General features: G+C 45.1%; 2 protein-coding genes across 5 annotated transcripts in view; one reads left to right on the top strand and one right to left on the bottom strand.

Annotated features, from left to right (window-relative positions):
- Positions 1–9,626, top strand: part of Casp8 (caspase 8) — a 40,779-nt gene extending 31,153 nt beyond the window's left edge. For 3 of the 4 annotated variants that reach the window (XM_076931859.1, XM_076931860.1, XM_076931861.1), the window contains 4 exons: positions 1,454–1,518; positions 4,068–4,224; positions 7,017–7,518; positions 9,265–9,626. In XM_076931859.1, the coding sequence (XP_076787974.1) occupies positions 1,454–1,518; positions 4,068–4,224; positions 7,017–7,518; positions 9,265–9,400 (860 nt within the window). In that variant the 3' untranslated portion in view covers positions 9,401–9,626. The remainder of the gene's footprint in view (positions 1–1,453; positions 1,519–4,067; positions 4,225–7,016; positions 7,519–9,264) is intronic. The other variant, XM_034497148.2, reaches the window with a different exon arrangement.
- Positions 9,627–14,869: 5,243 nt separating this feature from the next.
- Positions 14,870–19,030, bottom strand: part of Flacc1 (flagellum associated containing coiled-coil domains 1) — a 30,386-nt gene continuing 26,225 nt past the window's right edge. The window contains exons 13-15 of the mRNA XM_034498638.2: positions 16,024–16,113; positions 15,795–15,904; positions 14,870–15,209 (exon numbers count right to left, since the gene is read on the bottom strand). Coding sequence (XP_034354529.1) covers positions 15,080–15,209; positions 15,795–15,904; positions 16,024–16,113 — 330 coding nt within the window. The 3' untranslated portion in view covers positions 14,870–15,079. The remainder of the gene's footprint in view (positions 15,210–15,794; positions 15,905–16,023; positions 16,114–19,030) is intronic.

Raw genomic sequence — 19,030 nt, 5'->3', positions numbered from 1 at the left:
TCTATGAGGGCCATATCTATTCAAACCACTACACAGGGTCTCCCTATGTAGGTAACTAGCCTGGAACTTGCTATGTAGAACAGATCCAACTCAGAGATCCATCTGCTTCTGCCTTCCAAGTGCTGGGGTTAAAGGTGTATGCTATAACATCTGGCCCTTTCGATTTTTTTTAAATTTATTTTTAAAATTTTATTTTTTTCAACTATGTGTATGTGTCAAACCATATGTACATGAGTGTAGGTACCCATGAAGGCTGGAAGAGGGCATCAGATCTCTTGAAACTGGAGCTACAGATGGTTGTGAGCCACTATGTGGGTTCTGGGAACCAAATCTGCACCCTCTGCAAGAGCAGCCAGTGCTCTTAACTACTGGTCATCTCTCTAGTTCCCTCCACATTTTTGAATAATTTAATATTCTAGTTATAAAAATTTTACATGCTCCTTTAGGGGCAACTTTTAAATTTAGAGAAAATTAAAATACCATCACTACTCTGTAAATATTAATATTGGTAATATCTCTTATATTTTCACTACTGCATTTGCTGTGTAATCTATCTTGGATCACTCTCTTTATTTTAAATTTATGTGTATGTATGTGTGGCTGAGTGAGTTTATGCACGGTGCATTTGTGTAGCAGCCTGAGTGTGTCAGAAGACGGCATCAGATCCCCTGGAACTGGAGTTACAGATGGTTGTGAGCCACCATGTGGGTGTTGGGAATCTCTGGTCCTCTGCAAAAATGCTAAACTCTCAACAGCTGAGCCATCTCTCCAGCCCTGAGGATCACCCTCCTTTAAAGACTGAGCCTGAGTAAGGAGCCAGTTCTTTCTCCCATCCATGCATGCCTGAGCCCAGCTCTTTCCAAGTACCTTCGGTATGCTTGACTCAGTGACTCATCCGGAGTGCATGCTTTTATCAATAACTGTCTAGCAAATGAGGCAACGTGCACATGGTTTTCAAGAGGCACGCTAAGTGCCCTTCCTACATGATCGGTATATATGAAATATGTTCAAGGCAGTTTCAGTGTTTATTTTTAAAATTGCCTTAGGGGGTCAGTAAAAAAGTGCTTGCCATATGAAATGAGTTTGATCTCTGGAAACATGTAAAAGGGAGGGAGGGAACCAGTCTGCAGAGTCCTCTGTGATGTCCACACACACATGCCATAGCATGACAGCTGCCTACATCACCACACACACACATACACACACACACAAGCACACATAGGCACATGTAGGAACACATACACATGCGCACACACGTACACTGAGGAACGCACACACTTAAGTTCATACACATGTATGTGCATGCGCTTGCATCCTGAAAAATGTTTTAAGGTCCTTTCTTTTTCTTTCTTTCTTTCTTTTTTTTTTTTTTTTTTTTTAACCAAACTACCTTTGCCAAAAGCCTCTCATTCTGTCTGGTTTTTGTTTGTTTTGTTTTCTTGTTTGCTTGCAGAGGAGGTGTGCTTCAAAATGCAGGAAATGTGGGACTCGCCAAGAGAACAAGACAGTGAGTCACAGGTAGGTATATCTCCTCCCTGTCTCTTTGCATTGGTGTTTCCGTTTCTTGGTTTTGTTGGTTCCTTTTCAGCTGCCAGATAAGCCAGTAAGGGGTAGAGCCTTTTGGAAATTTTGAGAACCCTGGAGGGGGGAAAAAATCCCATGGAAGAAGCAGTTAAAGATAGCCTCTCCAATTTTCTTCGTGTTAAATTATTTAACACTGTTCTGTTTGTAGTTTGAGACAGTGTCTCCTATAGCTCAGATTGGCTTTGAACTCATTATGCAGCTGAGGAGAACCCTGAACTCCTTGACTTCCCTGCCTTTACTTCCCAAGTGCTAGGATTATAGGCGTAGGCCATCACACTGGGCTGTAATTTGATTATAAGGTCAAAGGCAGAGGTACAGGGGTTCTTGAAGGGGAGAGGGTGTGTATGGCTTCTGCTTTTTTCTAGGAGCTGTGTTTGCTAAAAATGGGCATGTGGGGGATGGGGTGGAAGCTTCAGCGGGAGCTTCTCTGCAGGTCTTCTCTTTTAGTCTGACTACAGGAAGAGCTTTCTCTTTTGTGTTAGGCAACATGTAGGATCTCAGCATGTCTTAGCTTTTGTCTCAGTGAAGCACTGTTGCAGCCTGAGCTACCCCACACTTGGCGGCCAAAATGTCTCCAACTGTTCTGTCAGTGTTCGAACCTGCACTGCCAAAAGCCTTGGGGACTAACTTGTTAGCCCGCACTGTCCCAAGCAGCTCCGGTCTTCGGGTCAGGGTTCAGCAAGAGAGAGCGTGAGGATGGACTCGAGGAATGGAGACCAGACAGAGTGTGATTCAATCCCGTTTATTCTTCAGTCTCTCTTCTTCTCTCCGAGTCTCAAGTCTTGAGTTCCTAGTCCCTAGTGCCTCCAAGTTCCAGCTGCTAGTCTCTTTCTCAGTTCCAAGTTCTTCCTCCAAGTGCCAAGTGCCTAATGCCTAATTCCTTCTCCAAGTTGTACTCTCTGAAGTGTCTGATTCTCTGTTACTCTCTTCTGTCTGCCTCTCGCCTTTTATATGTCTCACTTCTAAGCCACTCCTTTAATCATGCGCTTAGGTCTTGTCTCTGAAGCAGATCTCTAAGTCACGCCCTTAAGTCACACACCTTTAAGTCTCACACACCCAAGGGAAAATCCTGGGTATCTAAAACAAGATGTTATCAGAGTGTGCTCAGCTGTTGTAGGCTATTGTAATCACATCTCTTATCAGGGTCTATGGCTCAAGATGGCTGCAAGGATGATAGCCGCCTTCTGTCGGCTCCCCACAAAGCACGTAGAGAGAGTTCCTTCCTGGACATAGCTTCCATTTATAATCTTTAGTTATTCTCCAGATATGGCCCAGCCAATGAGCCTCCATGTGGCAGGAAGCACAGGAAATCCTACCCCGTTGAATAGAATCTACTAGGGTGGGCCCCTGAGAAGATTCTCGAGCCTTTGTTGGTCGGGAAATCAAAGCTCACCGATTCCATGGGCTACTCTGAAGCATACTGGAATTCTATAGCATTGTCCTCTCAGACGATCTCATATAGTATCTGAATAAATTTACTTAATATAAGTTGGAAACTTAGGATAATAACATACTAAATATACTTTGTGCTTAATAAGGTACTATATGTCATAAAAAACATTGAAAGATGAAGGATTTGTACAATATGAAGGGAAACTCAAGTAGGTTACAAAATATATTAAGCTACTAGAGATTAGGTCAGTTGCCCAGAGTCCTAAGGTTTCAAGCTATAGAAGCTTGCATTTGTCTTCCCAGCCTGAGGTCCTTTTCTTCAGGAGACAGCAGAGGCTTCCACCTAAATGCTGAAAATCTCAGTCTGAAGCAGCCCTAAGAAAATAACCAGAATATTATTTTATGTTTACTACATATTTTACGTATACCACACTGTTGCTGTCCTCAGATACACCAGAAAAGGGCATCGGATCCCATTACAGATGGTTGCGAGCCACCATGGGATTGCTGGGAATTGAACTCAGGACCTCTGGAAGAGCAGTCAGTGCTCTTAACCATCTCTCCATCTCCCACCCTCTGGTTTTTACTGTCAGGATTTGGTAAACACAACTTGCCGAACTCCTTGCTGTCTACCCACCACGGAGTTCCTTTGCACTGGGTTAAGGCATCAGCTTCAGCTACCCAGAGACTGCACTGTATCCTGCGTGAAGGGCAGGCCCTCATCTGTTAGCCAAGCAACACAGATGAGTTGAGTAGACCATCAAAAGATTCCCAAGGTCATGGAGGGACATCCCAACACATGACCCTTGAGTGAACTGAGAGTTATAAAACTCTAGTCCCTCTAGATGGCACAGATGGCATCTGGCCTGAAGCTCTTCTGTGTGGTCAGGGACACTGATAGGCTGTGATGACAGACATGATGTACACAGAGGGAATCCAGCAGGCCCAGGCCTACTTACTGTGCAGCTAATGAGAAGCTATGCAATGGAAGGAACCTGTGCTTCGCTGTGGGGCTGAGCAGCAATCCAGCTTCTTCCTAAATGCCTGTTACATAGCCAGTGTCTGAGCTGCAGCATCAGCCCCTGGATCAGGCTTTTGTTTTCCAGATTTCAGACAAAGTTTACCAAATGAAGAACAAACCTCGGGGATACTGTCTGATCTTCAACAATAATAATTTCAGCAAGGCTCGGGAGGAGGTACCCAGACTCCACAAAATGAAGGACAGAAAAGGAACAGACTACGATAAAGGTATGGTAGGATCCAAAGGAGAAACATGAGAAAATTTTATTCTTATGGACCCTTCTTTAACCAAAAAGGAGAGAACAGTGGTTGTACTTAAAGGGCCCTATATTTTGAGAAAATAGATTTATAATTCAAGAAGATGTATCAAGCATTCTTTTCATTAATTTATTTTGTTTATTCACTTTACATCCCAATCACAGCCCTGCTGCTATCTCTCCTTCCAGTCCCACCCTCCTACCTCTCTTCTCCTATTCCCCCTCTCCTCCTCCCCTTCTTCTCAGAAAGGCCCTCCCCCATACCCCACTCCCACCTCCAGTCCAGGGTACAACCCTGCCCTAGCTCATCAAGTCTCATCAGGACTAAGCACATCCTCTCCCACTGAGGCTGAGTTGTACTACGTTGTATAAATGTACCACATTTTCTTTATCTATTCTTCAGTTGAGGGACATCTGGGTTGTTTCTAGTTTTGGGATAGTATGACTAAAGCTGCTATGAATATAGTTGAGCAAGTGTCCTTATGGCATGGTGGAGCATCCTTTGGGTATACGCCTAATAGTGGTCTAGCTGGGTCTTCAGGTAAAACTGTTACAGCCTGAGCTGCCCCACGCTTGGGGCCAAAAAAGTCAATGTTGGAACCCACACTGCCAAAAGCCTTAGGGGCTAAATTGTTAGAGCCCACACTGCCCCAAGCTGCTCCGGTCCTCGGGTTGGGGTTCAGCGAGAGAGTGTGAGGATGGACTCGAGGAATAGAGACCAGACAGAGTGTGATTCAATCCCATTTATTCTTCAGTCTCTCTTCTTAGTCTAAGTCCCAAGTCTTGAGTTCCTAGTCCCTAGTGCCTCCAAGTTCCAAGTTTCCAGTTCCAAGTTCTAGTCTCGAGTCTCATCCAAGTACAAGTGTCTAATCCTAGTTGCCTGTCTCGAGTATAAGTGTCTAATGTCTAATCCAAGTGCCTACTACTTAATAATAATTTCTTCTGTCTGCCTCTCACCTTTTATATGTCTCACTTCTAAGCCATGCCTTTAAGTCATGCCTTTAAGTCATGCCCTTAGGTCTTGTCTCTAAATCTGATTTCTAAGTCATGCCCTTAAGTCACATACCTTTAAGTCTCACACACCCAAGGGAAAATCCTGGCTATCTAAAACAAAATGTTATCAGAGTGTGCTCAGCTGTTGTAGGCTGTTGTAATCAAGTCTCTTGTCAGGGTATATGGCTCAAGATGGCTGCAAGGATGATAGCCGCCTTCTGTCAGCTCCCCACATAAAACTATTCCCAATTATCTGAGAAATGACCAAGTTGATTTCCAAAGTGGTTGTACAAGTTTCCACTCCCACCAGCAGCAGAGGAGTGTTCCCTTCCTCCACATCTTTGCCATCGGGTGCTGTCGATTGAGTTTTTATCTTAGCCATTCTGAAGGGTATAGGGTGGAATCTTGGGACTATTTTAATTTGCATTTCACTGATGACTAAGGATATTGAACATTTCTTTAAGTGCTTCTTGGCCATTAGAGAGTCCTCTGTTGAGAATTCTCTGTTCATCTCTGTATCCCATTTTTTAATTGGGTTATTTGCTTTGTTGGTGTTTAATCTTGAGTTCTTTCTATATTTTGGATATTAGGCCTCTGTTGGATATAGGGCTAGTGAAGATCTTTCTAGTTTGTAGGTTGCCATTTTGTCCTATTGGGAAATTTTGCTTATTTGTCCTTTTGCCTTATAGAAGCTTTTGTTTCATAAGGTACCATTTACTAATTGCTGATCTTAGTCCCTGAGCTGTCGGTGTTCTGTACCAAAACATTCAAGGCCATTCTCCACTTTCTCTTCTATTCGATTTAATAGAAGATCAGGTTTTATCTTGTATCTGTGTGCTGCACCAACCCTGACCAGCAGGAATTAAGACACGGAACAACCGGTTCCTTCTCACATCAGTTTACTCAGGATGCTTAGCAGTTGGTAGTCAAGATGGCGAGCCCCCAATCCCTTCCCGGGCGCAGCTTATAAACCCTGCCAGGAGCCCATGAACTCATGCCACGTGCACCATACAGCTGAGGTCATTAAACAGCAAAACAAGTTATGTGGGATAAACAATATATTTATCAGAGTGTACTTCAGCTGTTATAGACTTTTGAAAACCAAGTCTTTCATCAGGGTATATGGTTCCAGATGGCTGCAAAGTTGATCTAGCCACTTTCTACTAAAGTCAGCTCCCAACATATCTGGTTTTATGTTGGGGTCTTTAATCTACTTGGACTTGAGTTTTGTGCAGGCTGATAAATCAGGATCTATTTGCATTTTTCTACATGCAAATATCCAGTTAGACCAGCACCATTTATAGAAGGTGCTTTCTTTTTCCATTGTATGGTTTGGCTTCCGAAATCAAGTGTCTGTAAATATGTGGCTTTATTTCTGGGTCTTCAATTCAATTACATTGTTCAATCTGTTTTTATGCCAATATTATGTGATTTTTTATTACTATTGCTCTGGAGTACAGCTTGAAGTCGGAGATGATGATACCTCCAGAAGTTCTTTTATTCTTTAGGATTGTTTTGGTTATCCTGAATTTTTTGTTGTTCCACATGAAGTTGATGATGGCTCTTTCCTCACAGTGTAAGAACTCAGCAAAATTACAGCTTGTACACAGCACTTTCAGAAGGCAGCAATAATCGTAAGAAGCCTGTTGGGGCCAGTAGGTAACGCAGAAGGCCCGCTCAGGTTCTGGTTCTTGCCTGCAGGGTTTTACCTATCTCTTGGCTGTGTTCTGGGAACTATTGTAATTCATGTTTTCCTATCTTACTTTGCAGAGGCTCTGAGAAAGACCTTTACGGATCTTCATTTTGAGGTCGTGTCTTACAATGACTGCACAGCCAATGAAATCCACGAGGTTCTAAGATACTACCAAACAATAGACCACAAGAACAAAGACTGCTTCATCTGCTGTGTCCTATCCCATGGAGACAAGGGCATCATCTACGGAACGGATGGGAAGGAAGCCTGCATCTATGAGCTGACGTCTTATTTCACTGGTTCAAAGTGCCCTTCCCTGGCTGGAAAACCCAAAATCTTTTTTATCCAGGCTTGTCAAGGAAATAACTTCCAGAAAGCAGTGCCTGATGAGACAGGCTTAGAACAGAAGCACAACACTTTAGAAGTGGATTCATCATCTCACAAGAACTATATTCCGGATGAAGCAGACTTTCTGCTGGGGATGGCTACCGTGAAAAACTGTGTTTCCTACCGAGATCCCATGCAGGGAACCTGGTATATCCAGTCACTTTGCCAGAGCCTGAGGGAAAGATGTCCTCAGTAAGTTTGGCCTACTGGGTCCTTCTCAGGGTTATGCTACCTTACTCATTGCTATAGTTAGAGCCCATTAGAGGTGCTTTATGGCCAAGATAATATATACTAAGCAAAGAGGTAGCCATTGGTATGTTTCATCTCTGAATCTCACATAGTTATATTTCTCAGGTCAATTGCATAGTGGGAGAGATGGCACGTATTGCTCTTCTTAGTTCATAGATGGGAAAATGAGTGTGTTTACTGAAGAGTTTCCATTATTCAGCAACCAGGGCACCACAGAGCCAGAGAGGTTGCTAATGCCACACAGTCCAGCTCTGTCTTTGGGTAGTAACTGACTGAGGCAACTCAATCCTTTTGGGGAGTCTTCCCAGATGGAACCAGTCTGCTATGTTTAATGTACCTCACCTTTGTCAGAACTCCTATTTTAGGGCTGGCAAGATGGCTCACTGGATAAAGGCTTCCAAGTCTGATAACAGGAGTTAGAGCCCCAGGGACATATATGGTGGAGAAGACCAACTCCTTCAAATTGTCTATGACCACCACATGTATACCATGTGAATAAGTAAATATAACTTTTAAAAAATTAGGAGAGAAATCCTCTAATTGCTACCTAGCCTTGGATCTTCTTAGCAGACTGTAACAGTACTGAGAGCAGGGACCCCGATGTTTCTACTAATTTGACCTGCTAAGAAGCCACAAGTGTGGCATATGGTTCATCTTCAGTTAAATTAGGGCTCTATATTTCAGGTTCCCCCCACATACACCCAGCTGATAGCTGAACAATGAGGAGCTCTTCTACAGGACCCTTTTTACGTCTTTGTCTTATTGTTTTGAGTGTGTGAAGAGTGACAATTTCCCATGGCACATGGAGAGTAGACCATAACGCCATTACAGTACTTTCATTTGGTAGCGCAGACCCTGAGTCCTACAGGATCTGTGTCAGCTATGCAGAGAGATGAAGAGGCTGTTCCACCGGATTGCTCAGACAGCTGGCATCAGAGGCGGGGAGAGAGTGGCAGGAAACGCCTGGCCTTTACTTGCCTACATTTTGGTAGAAATCTGTAGATGGTCCTGGAGGAGCATTGGTGACTTAGGCCGAGGGTACTGGGGGAGAGGGAGTGGCATTTGTGAGGTCCAAATGGCAACATGGGAAACATGGAGGAACACACAGATTAAGAGGAAAGGAAGGTGAGCAGTGGTGGCGCACACCTTTAATCCCAGCACTTGGGAGGCAGAGGCAGGCAGATTTCTGAGTTCGAGGCCAGCCTGGTCTACAGAGTGAGTTCCAGGACAGCCAGGGCTACACAGAGAAACCCTGTCTCAAAAGAGAGAGAGAGAGAGAGAGAGAGAGAGAGAGAGAGAGAGAGAGAGAGAGAAGGAAGTCAAGTCTGATAGGAATTCTGGGTTTTCTTGTAACCAGCAGAGATTCCAAGTACACAAAAGGTAATTCTGTGTAATTCCGTGTGCTCTGGGAAAACTGAGTTCACAGAACAGCTGTGAGAGGTCTTGATTCAGTGACTTTCAACTTTGAATCCCTGATGCTCTCTCTGAGAGACAGAACTAGAGAACCTACCTCAGGCACAGCCAGTGAGAGAGTAGGTGCAACCATGAGATGGTGGGCACTGCCAGTGAGATGGTGGGCACTGCCAGTGAGATGGTGGGCACTGCCAGTGAGATGGTGGGCACTGCCAGTGAGACAGTGGGCACTCACTGCCTTGCCCCATAGGTGCTTTATGTTGCTTTGTTTTTCAGAGGTGACGATATTCTCAGCATCCTGACTGGCGTGAACTATGACGTGAGCACTAAAGACGACAGGAGGAACAAGGGGAAGCAGATGCCACAGCCCACCTTCACACTACGGAAGAAACTCTTCTTCCCTCCTAACTGATGTGTGCTCTCCACAGTTCACATGGGTTATCTGTGCACTTTTGTGTGGAGGACTGAGTCTAATTTATTTTTTTTATGATTTCTTTTGTTTTTGAGTTTACACTTATATCATTTTTCCATTTCCTCACTTTAAATTCTATGTAATCTTCCAATTTCAAATACATGACCTCTTTTATCATTGTTGTACACACACACACACACACACACACACACACACACACACACACTTCTAAATATAACCTAACCAGTTTGTATACTGTCACTTGGGTGTATGTTTTGTTTTGCTTTTAAAAATGGAGTGGCCTCTGGTAGGCAATCACACTCAAGGCAGGCCCCTCTCCCTAGAATAGTTGGGCAACACAAATTGGACTCCATGGGTTCACCTTTAATCCCAGCACTCTGGAGGCAGAGGCAGGAGGATCTCTGAGTTCAAAGCCAGCTGCTCTCTACAGAGCAAGTTCTGAGATAGCCACGGCTACACAGAGAAAGCTTGTCTTAAAAAAACAAAAAAGAAAACTTGAAGATGTGTTAGTAAGAAAGCAAGACTGGAACATGGATCTGAGACAAGTTAACAGAGAAGGTGAATGACTGGAGCATGGACCTGAGACAAGTCAGCAGAGGATGGGGGTGGGGGGTGGGGGTGAATATCATTCACTGCATGAAATTCTCGGAGGTAATAAAAATATTGAACTTTTTTTCTGTGCAGTATGTAATTCTTCCAGGTTAGTTTTCATTAGTCTCAGGATATTTCATGATCAATTGAAAGTCCTTCAGAGTGAGAGATGTTGGGAAACGTGGTGAGAATAAAAAGAAAGGGTCCCTTTGTTTTTGGAAGGAGTAACTATAAAAACACTTCCATGGCTAAGAGCAGTTAAGGATTGACCTTGACCAGGATGAGGAGGTAGTTCAGTGGTTAAAGAACTTGCCAAGCAAAGTCGGCCCGAGTTCAGATCCCTGGAACCGATGTAAATACTGATGGGCATGTTGTCCCTCCTATAATTGCTACGCTTGGAGGGTGGGGACAAGACCCCTGGAGCAAGCTGTCTAGCCAGACCAGTGGTATCAGAGGACTGTAGGTTCAATTAAGAGCCCCTGCCTCTGTGATTATGGTGGAGAATGTTTGAAGAAGACTACATGCATATGCCTGCCAAAGCATGTGTTCCCTCACGCATGTACTTATACATGTGTGAGCATGCAGGCAAGCACTCCTTACATACATACACATGAGCAAAAGTTAAGCTTGCCAATGTTAACATTGCTGTTATATCTTCAGTAAATGAGGTGGGGGGGGGGGGCTGGTGAGATGGCTCATTGGGTAAAGGGGCTTGCTGCAAAGATTGGTAACAAGGTTTGATCCCTGAGACCAAAATGATAAAAGAATTGACTCCCATAAGTTATCCTCTGACCTCCAAGGCAAACTCTCTCACATGCATGCAACTCATGACTGGACAAGTAGATGTAGACACATTTTAAGGAAAACTGAGGCCAGCTGTGGTAGACCACACTGACCACTTGGGATGTAGAGGCAGGAGGATCTGGAGTGTAGGGTCATCCTCTGCTACATAATGAGTTTGAGGCCAGCCTGGGCTACATTTGACCCTGTTTTTTTTTCCCCTTAAAAAAAAAAGGAGTAAAAATTATTTTTTTGTCGTTCGTTTTTTGGTAACTTACAAGTTTTTAATTAATGTACTTCTAGTTAACGGTCCATCAGAAAGTTCTCTTTTTTTTTTCTGGAAGTCTTTATAAAAGAAGGTTTTATTTATGTTTTGTAAGATAATAACATTAAAACAAAACTCTTTTTTTTTTTTTTTTTTTTGATTTTTTGAGACAGGGCTTTTCTGTGTAGACCTGGCTGTCCTGGAACTCACTCTAGACCAGGCTGGCCTGGAACTCAGAAGTCTGCCTGCCTCTGCCTCCCAAGTGCTGGGATTAAAGGTGTGTGCCACCACCACCCGGCCAAAACTCATTTTTTAAAAAAGTATTTTATTATGAAAATCCTCAATAAATAAATAAATATACAAAATGTAAAGAAAGCAATGGCAGCATGGTGAATCACGTGCTCTCCTCCCCCAGCTTCAGCGGCTGTCCTGTGCTCTGTCCTCACTGACTGTATCCCTGCCTGCCTGCCTCGCCTGTTCACTCGCTCACTCACGCAAGTGTGCTGGCTTGGGTCCCATTGAAGTGTAATATTCTTACATATAAATAGTTTAGAGACCCAAGTGTCTCTAGGATGAGGTATGTTTTAGATAGCTAAAGCATTTTTAAACATTAAATACCAGTCAGTGTCGATATTCAAAATCTCCCTATCTTCTTGAATTTTTAGTCTGTTTGAATCAGGATTTAGCAAGGTCTCAATCTTGAATTTTGTTTTTCAAATTCTATATTAATGTATAGATTTTTTCTATGTTTTTATATAACTTTATTGTTTTACTTTTTATTTATTTATTTACTTATTTTTGGGGGGAGGGGGTGTTCCAAAACAGCTTTATTGGCATGACGGATGTGGTTTAATCTGGATGTGCACCCCGTGAAACTCAGGGCAAACCTGAGTTAAATAGGGAGGGGGGAGGGTCTGGAAAAGAATGCTCCGCCCTCTGGCCTTCAGGTATCTCATTAGTATGTAAATCTCTCTAGGGCCTGAGGTCTGTAGTCATGCCCTCTACCTGTACTCTTTGGGTGGGGCTGCATTGCCCTGAATGTGACTGAACAGTGCAGGTCAATGCAGTTCCACGCCACGTGTTAGGAGCCTGGATTCTGGGAGCCTGGAAGAATAGATGCCCGTCCCTTACAGGCAATGGACACCTGTTGGGTCTCCAGGCTTTCCAGTCAGTGCTTCGACCAAAACCAAGGCCCCTTTCACAGCCCTACATCTCCCCCTGTTTTCTTTTTTAAAAAAGAAGGGGGGTCACTGTCATCTGTAGTGAAAATTGTGGATGAGGAAGTCAAAAGAAAACACTATGAAGGCCATAGGGTGTGACACAATTAAGCCATAGGGTAAGGGGAGCTGGGAGTGGGGGTTAGGAATGCAAGGGATCATTGAAACAATTAAATATGGTGGTACAGTTTGAGGGTAATAACATCTGATTAATCTAGATAGACATTATGTTTTCCTTACTAACATGTAACTTTCAGCTATTTGACTTTGGCAAAAGAGTTTATCTGTAGCTGGAAGATCTGGATCTGTCTTCTGTAGGACTCAGTGTGTGTCTCTGGGTTTCAGCGTGTGTCTCTGGAGTCTTTAGTCAAACACGGTGGCTGGAAGAAGGTAGCTTGGTGTCCCAGGCAGGTTCCAGGAGGTAGTGTTGTCTCTGCTGTCTCTGCATGTCTCTGGAGTCTTTAGTGTGTGTCTCTGGATCTCAGCGTGTGTGTGTGGGGGGGGGGGGGTCTCAGTGTACATGTCTGGGGTCTTCAGTCAGATTAGGTGGCTAGAAGAAGGCAATTTGGTGTCCTAGGCAGGCTCCAGGAGATGGCCTTGTCTCCACTGGACTTGTGGGAGCACCTATAGGATAATCACAGCAGGGAAGCAGCATCCCGGCAGGGGGATGTCTATAAAGGGTGTGTAGCAAGCATTAGGTACATGGGAGGAAGCACATCATGGTCTGTCGTGGAGATCTGTCCCATGGAGAGGCTTTCTGCCCCTCCCACCCCGCAGGCGCCAGCAGGGGTGCTATTGGAGCTGGCTTTATACGTGTCCTCTATCATCTGTAGGGAACGATGTAGGCCCAAGCGTGGGCACATGCGGGCCTTAGTCTCTGTTGCATTGTGGGTGTATGCATCTGCCACTATGTGGTCAGCCGGGATTGCAGCTCAGCATGGCAGAAGCATGTGGGATCTTGGCTGAGTTTATTCTGCACAGCACCAGGTGAGCACGGGGGTGGGGGGTGGGGGGTGGGGGGGGTTCGCCAGGCGTGGGGAATTTTCAGTCAGTCTGGTTCCGCAGGGGTGCAGAGCTCTTGGATTGGGGGATTCCTGGGCCCGGAGGCGGCCAGGGACCAACTGGTCTCAAGCCCTTGGGCTCTCAGATGCTGTTGAGAGACCATGGAAAGACTGAGACTGGGGGCATGTGGGTGCGTGACCAGCCGGCCCACAGCCAAGAGAAATGTGGGTTGGGAGAAGAAAAAAGAGGCCCCGGCAGCACCCTGTGGGAGAGACTCAGTTACTATACTCAATTATTGGCGGCTCAGCTAGCTTGCTTGAAGAGGGCTGTCCCCGTGGCTGGAATGCAGAGAGGTCCTCCTTGACAGCAGCACAATAGTTGAGACTTTTTCCACGCTTACCCACGTTATCAGTTTCTGTAGTTGTGTCGTTGTGCCCCACGTTGGTTGCACCAGCTATGGGTAGGGTGGCCGGGAACGCTGAAGGTTCCTCCAGGTGGGAAGTTAGGCACAGCGGCTGTGGCTACAGCGGCTCATTAAAGGCCTTCTCCATGGTTCCTCACAGATCCGCCCCAATGACATGAGAAAGTCCTTGGGTTTCCAAAACGGCTTTACTGGCATGACAGATGGTGGTTGAATCTGGATGTGCACCCCGTCATGTAACTTTTTAAAAGAAACTGAGCTGTTCTACGCATTGCTCCTCAGTATACATTTTATTGAGTCTGCACCTATAAACTTTTATATTCCCATTTCCTCCTAAATCAACTGTCACTGAGAAGATGCTACTTTAAAAAAAAAAAAGATCACATAGACTTACTGTTTCTGAGCATCATTTTGTTTGCTTTTGCTTAGTTTTTGTTCTGTTTTACAACTGGCATGTTTACACGTGGGGAACATGCAGCTTCTAGTCCTGGCTTCCAACACTGTTTTCTTTTTTTGTTTTTCGAGACAGGGTTTCTCTGTGTAGCCTTGGCTGTCCTGGAACTCACTCTGTAGACCAGGCTGGCCTGGAACTCAGAAATCTGCCTGCCTCTGCCTCCCAAGTGCTGGGATTAAAGGTGTGGGCCACCACTGCCCGGCTTCCAACACTATTTAACATTCCTTGTCAACACTTAACAGGGGCACTTACACATAAAAGCCAGAATTTGGTGGTTTTTTTTTTTTTTTTTTCAATCATAATGACCCCATGCACCCAAATGTCAGGCAGTCCGATGAGTCTGAGAAGTGCCGTGATCAGATTAGGGTGTGTCTCTGAGTTTACCAACCCCCTCTAGCATGCTGTCTCTGTGACTGGGTCCCCTGCGCCCACCTCAGTTCTATGGGCATTTGAATTCTCGTGAAGGTCAGAGACAGGGTAACTCTTCAGTTACTCTTCCAAAGTCACTGGCCTAAGTATGATATGGGAGGAAATAAAGATTTTGGAATTAAATCAATGAATTGTCTTGCTTGCTGTTTACCCTCGGGGGACAAAAGTCACACCCCAAAATGCAGGCACCACCCAAAAAGAAGACCCTTCAAATCAGTCTCATGTAAAATATAGAAAAGCACATAGCACACACCTCACAGAAGTTCAACCCCAGTACAGAGGACATCAGTTCTCAACGGAGAGCCATGATATAATTGGGGTAAAAAGTCAAACATTTGTAACCATTCTGAAGAAAGCAAATTATGAAAAAAAGACAAAAGTAGCATCAGAACAATTTAAGAACTCAACCTTGCCCGTGCATCTCTCCAGAAAAGTCTCGAGAGAAAAAGTCCGTAGCTTCCCAGGGCAGTGTTGCTCAGCCACAGGAACAGTTTGTTACCTATGACATGGCATGCTTTTTGTTGCTGTTGAGTTCAGGAACGTCAGACTCATACACATTGGGACTGGCAGGGAACGACTTCTCAGATCTTTCTTCAGAAGTTTCCTCATTTGTGGTTAAGATCTTCTGCCTGTAAAAGGAATGACAGGTCACTATATCACGAAGCCTGGAAGGGTAGAGGGATGGAGGTGTTTGCTGGTGGGTAGGAGAACTTTCTTCCTGCTTGAGGAAGCACCCTTTCTCATCACAGTAACTGGCTTAAATTTGGTGAAATGTGGTGTTTGGGAGATTATATTCCCAATGGAAATTGATGTGCTAGGTAACTTATCTTCTAGGCTAGTGGTTTAAGAAGGCCCTTCAGGGAATGGTGGTTGTGATTGGCAACGAGTCTCAACAGGAGCCAGAATCAGAGCGCTAAAACCCACTGAACTCTGAGAAACAATCCTCAGTCATGGGACAAAGCAGCTCAGAAACCCACTGACAATTTCCCTGTTTCACACAAAAACAGGCATGTGGGAGAAAAGGCTAAATACATAGTCCACCTCAAATGAAAAGTCTACCTCCATAGTGTGTGTCCAGGTCCAGAAATTTACCTCCTCCCGAAGATCAGGACAGTGACATCTGAAAGGTGTTCCTGGTTTGTCCTGAGTCACTTCAACACCCTCCCACTCTCAAAAGCAACTCAGCCAAAGCCCCCTGAGCAAAGGACCCATACCTGAGGCAGTTATTTTCTTCTGTCAGGATCTGTATGGTGTGCTTATACTTGTCTTCAGCTTCCGCAAGCTTCGTCTGGAACAATTTCTCTAGATTTCCTGCTATTGCTTTCTAGAAGATAAATTTGAATAGCCGTCTTCCCCAGAGCCCTTGGGACATGGCTCCTGGGCAGAACAGCACAGTTCCCCAGTTTCCTCTCCAGCCCGGCTCTCAGTCTAACCAAGACTTGCCTCTCTCTGGAGTTCTATCTGGCACTGGTAAAGGTTTGTGTTCAGGGTCTCCAGAACAATAGCTTGTGTCCGTAACTCAGCCTCCAAGATCTGCACAAGAGGAAATTGCCTCAGGACGTCATGCTGCTGTAATGTCCCCAAGAATGAACTCAGGAATACTCCCTTCTCCAGGGCATTTGGAACACAATGCACTCTGACAACTTCAGGCATGTTCTCTTGTAGCACTTACTGCCAACCAGTCACCATGCCACCATTTCTACCTTGTCTCTCTCTCTCCCTCCTGTGTCCTAGTCTTCAGGGTCCCTGCCACTGCTGCCGAAGCAGCCTTCCTCAGTCAGCGTGGTCATCAGCCACTCATCCACTGCATTGTCTTTTTTTTTTTTTTTTAGATTTATTTTTAAGATACAATATTTTTATGACTTCCTGAGAATTTCTTACATGAACACAATGCATTTGATCATATTCCCCCCACTTTCCCCTAACTAGATCCACCCTCCACCTCTTCCCAACTTTGCATCCTCTTTAAAAAATTTAATATTTAATCTTTAGTGTGTGTGTGGGGGGGGTTGCATGTGTTCACATGTACAGGTACACACGTGAGTGTAGGTGTCTGTAGAAGCCAGAAGAAAGCATCAGGTCTTCTGGCACTGGAGTCATAGGCAGTTGTGAGTCACCTGACTTGGATGCTAGGTTCTAAGCTCTGTTCCTCTGAAGAACAGCAAATGCTCTTAGCTGCTGGGGCACCTCTCCAACCCCATTCTGCATAGTCTTTATTACAACACCTCTTCCTATTGACTCCAACTCTGTGATATTCTGAAAAAGATGAAACACTAGAGGCTGAATAGGTTTGTGGGTTCAGTGGTTAGGGAGGGGGTGGAAGGGAGGATGTTGGGAACAAGCATTTCTACAGCAGGAAACTATTTTGTTTGCCCCAGTAGTGATGGATACCTGACATGATATATTAACCAAAACCCATAGCATGTACACCATAAGAGTGATCCCTTATGTAAACTAGGGATCTCAGTTAACAACAGGATGCTGACGCTGACTGCTCGGTAACTAACACGTCATCTAGTGCAAGCTACTAGCCAGGGATCATGAAGAGTATTGTGAGGGACTATATAGGAACTTTCAAGGTGGATGACTGAGTGGAAATTTCTGGTTTCCTTGGAGACTCAGTTTTTTGTTTTTGTTTTTTTCTGGTAACTGTCTCATGAAAGGATATTTTGCTGAGGCAGACACCTGGTGTTTTTCTGGAAGCTGCCTGGAAAAAGGGCGTGTGATGTTTTGTTGGAGTGGACACTTGAGACAACATGTGATGTTTGCAAAGGGTATAAATATAACCCAACAGACAGCGGACGATGCTGTGTATGTAGTTTGAGTTCGCCTTGTCTTCTTCCACTCTTTGCTGGTCTTCACTGGGCTTTGCTGCCACTGGTCTTCGTGCACAGCACTGTGGCATTGGTTCGCCTTGCCTTCTTCACTGGTCATCGTTTGCTATGACTTCATAGAAAGAAATGCACCAAAGAACTTTTGGTGATGTTCCCCAAGTTTCTTGCTGCTTCCATGGACTCAAGTGATTGGCAGAGCCTTGAGGCTTCTTCTTGGTCGAATTGCCACTGCTGATTTGTGAATGGTGTTTGTGATTGGATCAGGCTACTGCTGCTGCTGCTGCTGCTGATGATGATGATGATGGTGCTGCTGCTGCTGCTGGTGATGGTGATGGTGGTGATGGTGATGGTGATTATTCATGTGACCTGAACTGCTGCTATCCTGACCATGAAGATTGGAATTGCCCCAAAGAACTATTTCTAAACAGGTTCACACCTTCCTTTGCCCCATAAACTTTTTCCCCCCACTACCTCTGGTGGGTAGTAGGCTAGAAGGGAGGCTAAAGCATTTAAGAACCTTAATTAAAGTAGGGTTTGGAAAATCTAAGCGCACAGATGACCAACTGTACCTCATTTTTCTGCAAACCTAAATCTGCCCTAACAGGCAGTCCACCGATTAAACAAATTATGAAGGAAAGCAGTGCCAAAGAGCCAGGAAAGCAAAGTGCTTAGGCATTGATAAGGGTATTAGTGTGGCTAGAACGAAGAGAGCCAGCGATAAGCCAAGGCACAGGTATGTAGTCAGTCATCCTGGAGTCATCCTGGAGGCCATGGTGAGCTGAGAACAGCAGGCCATGCAAGGGTTTCAGGGCACACGAGCTTTTCTACTGGCACCCTGTTGTCTTCATCTTCTTGCTCCATGGAGCATGGACTGGAGGGATGGGACATGGCTGAGGAGAGGGTGCGCCTGTAGCTCAGCTGAGGAGTAATAGGGTGGGTGAGGGTGGCCGAGCTACTGTGAGCTGGAAGGAGGAGACTGGAGTCTGGTGCTCAGAGGTGAGGTCAGGCTGAGGCATTGACCCGTTAGCAACACAGAGTGGATGGTTAAATTGATGGGGGAGCATGGGGTCACCTAATGAGAAGAAAGGTAAAATAAAGCATTCCAGGGCTCAGCAACTCAGGGACAAGGAGGACATATCAAGCAGATGGAGGGGCAGCCACCCAAGTAATGGAAGCACCTGAATGCCCAGGGAAGGAATGGCCGGTAGCATCTTAAGCTCAGCTCATCCTGGGTGAGCGAGGCAGTGCAAGCTTTGCATTTAGTGACTTCGGAGTTACTGGTAATTTTAACAAGACAGTCTCAGACAGTGAATGGAAACAGATGCTAGACTGAGCTATGGAGTGGAACATGTCCTAATGGCAGGCTCTGTCTTCCACATCAGACCTTCCTCCACCTTGTTGACAGTCCTCACCTCAGGTGACATTCTTTTCCTCACAGTCTTCCAGTGGCCCTCACAGTCTAACCCAGATTCCTTAATGTGGGGGCCAGACTACTGAACTACCCTGTGCTGCTTCCTGTGGGGCTGTATAAGTTATTTCTGGCTTGCTGTGAGAACTGTCTCAAGGACCACAGAAGACAGTGTTCCTGACATTGTCCTCATGTCTCTCTGCCTGCC

Source organism: Arvicanthis niloticus, chromosome 3, assembly GCF_011762505.2.
Source record: "Arvicanthis niloticus isolate mArvNil1 chromosome 3, mArvNil1.pat.X, whole genome shotgun sequence".
In the NCBI taxonomy this organism is placed as follows: Eukaryota; Metazoa; Chordata; class Mammalia; order Rodentia; family Muridae; genus Arvicanthis; species Arvicanthis niloticus.
The sequence above is the reverse complement of the archived record's forward strand: the minus strand, read 5'-3'. Positions and strand labels throughout refer to the sequence as shown.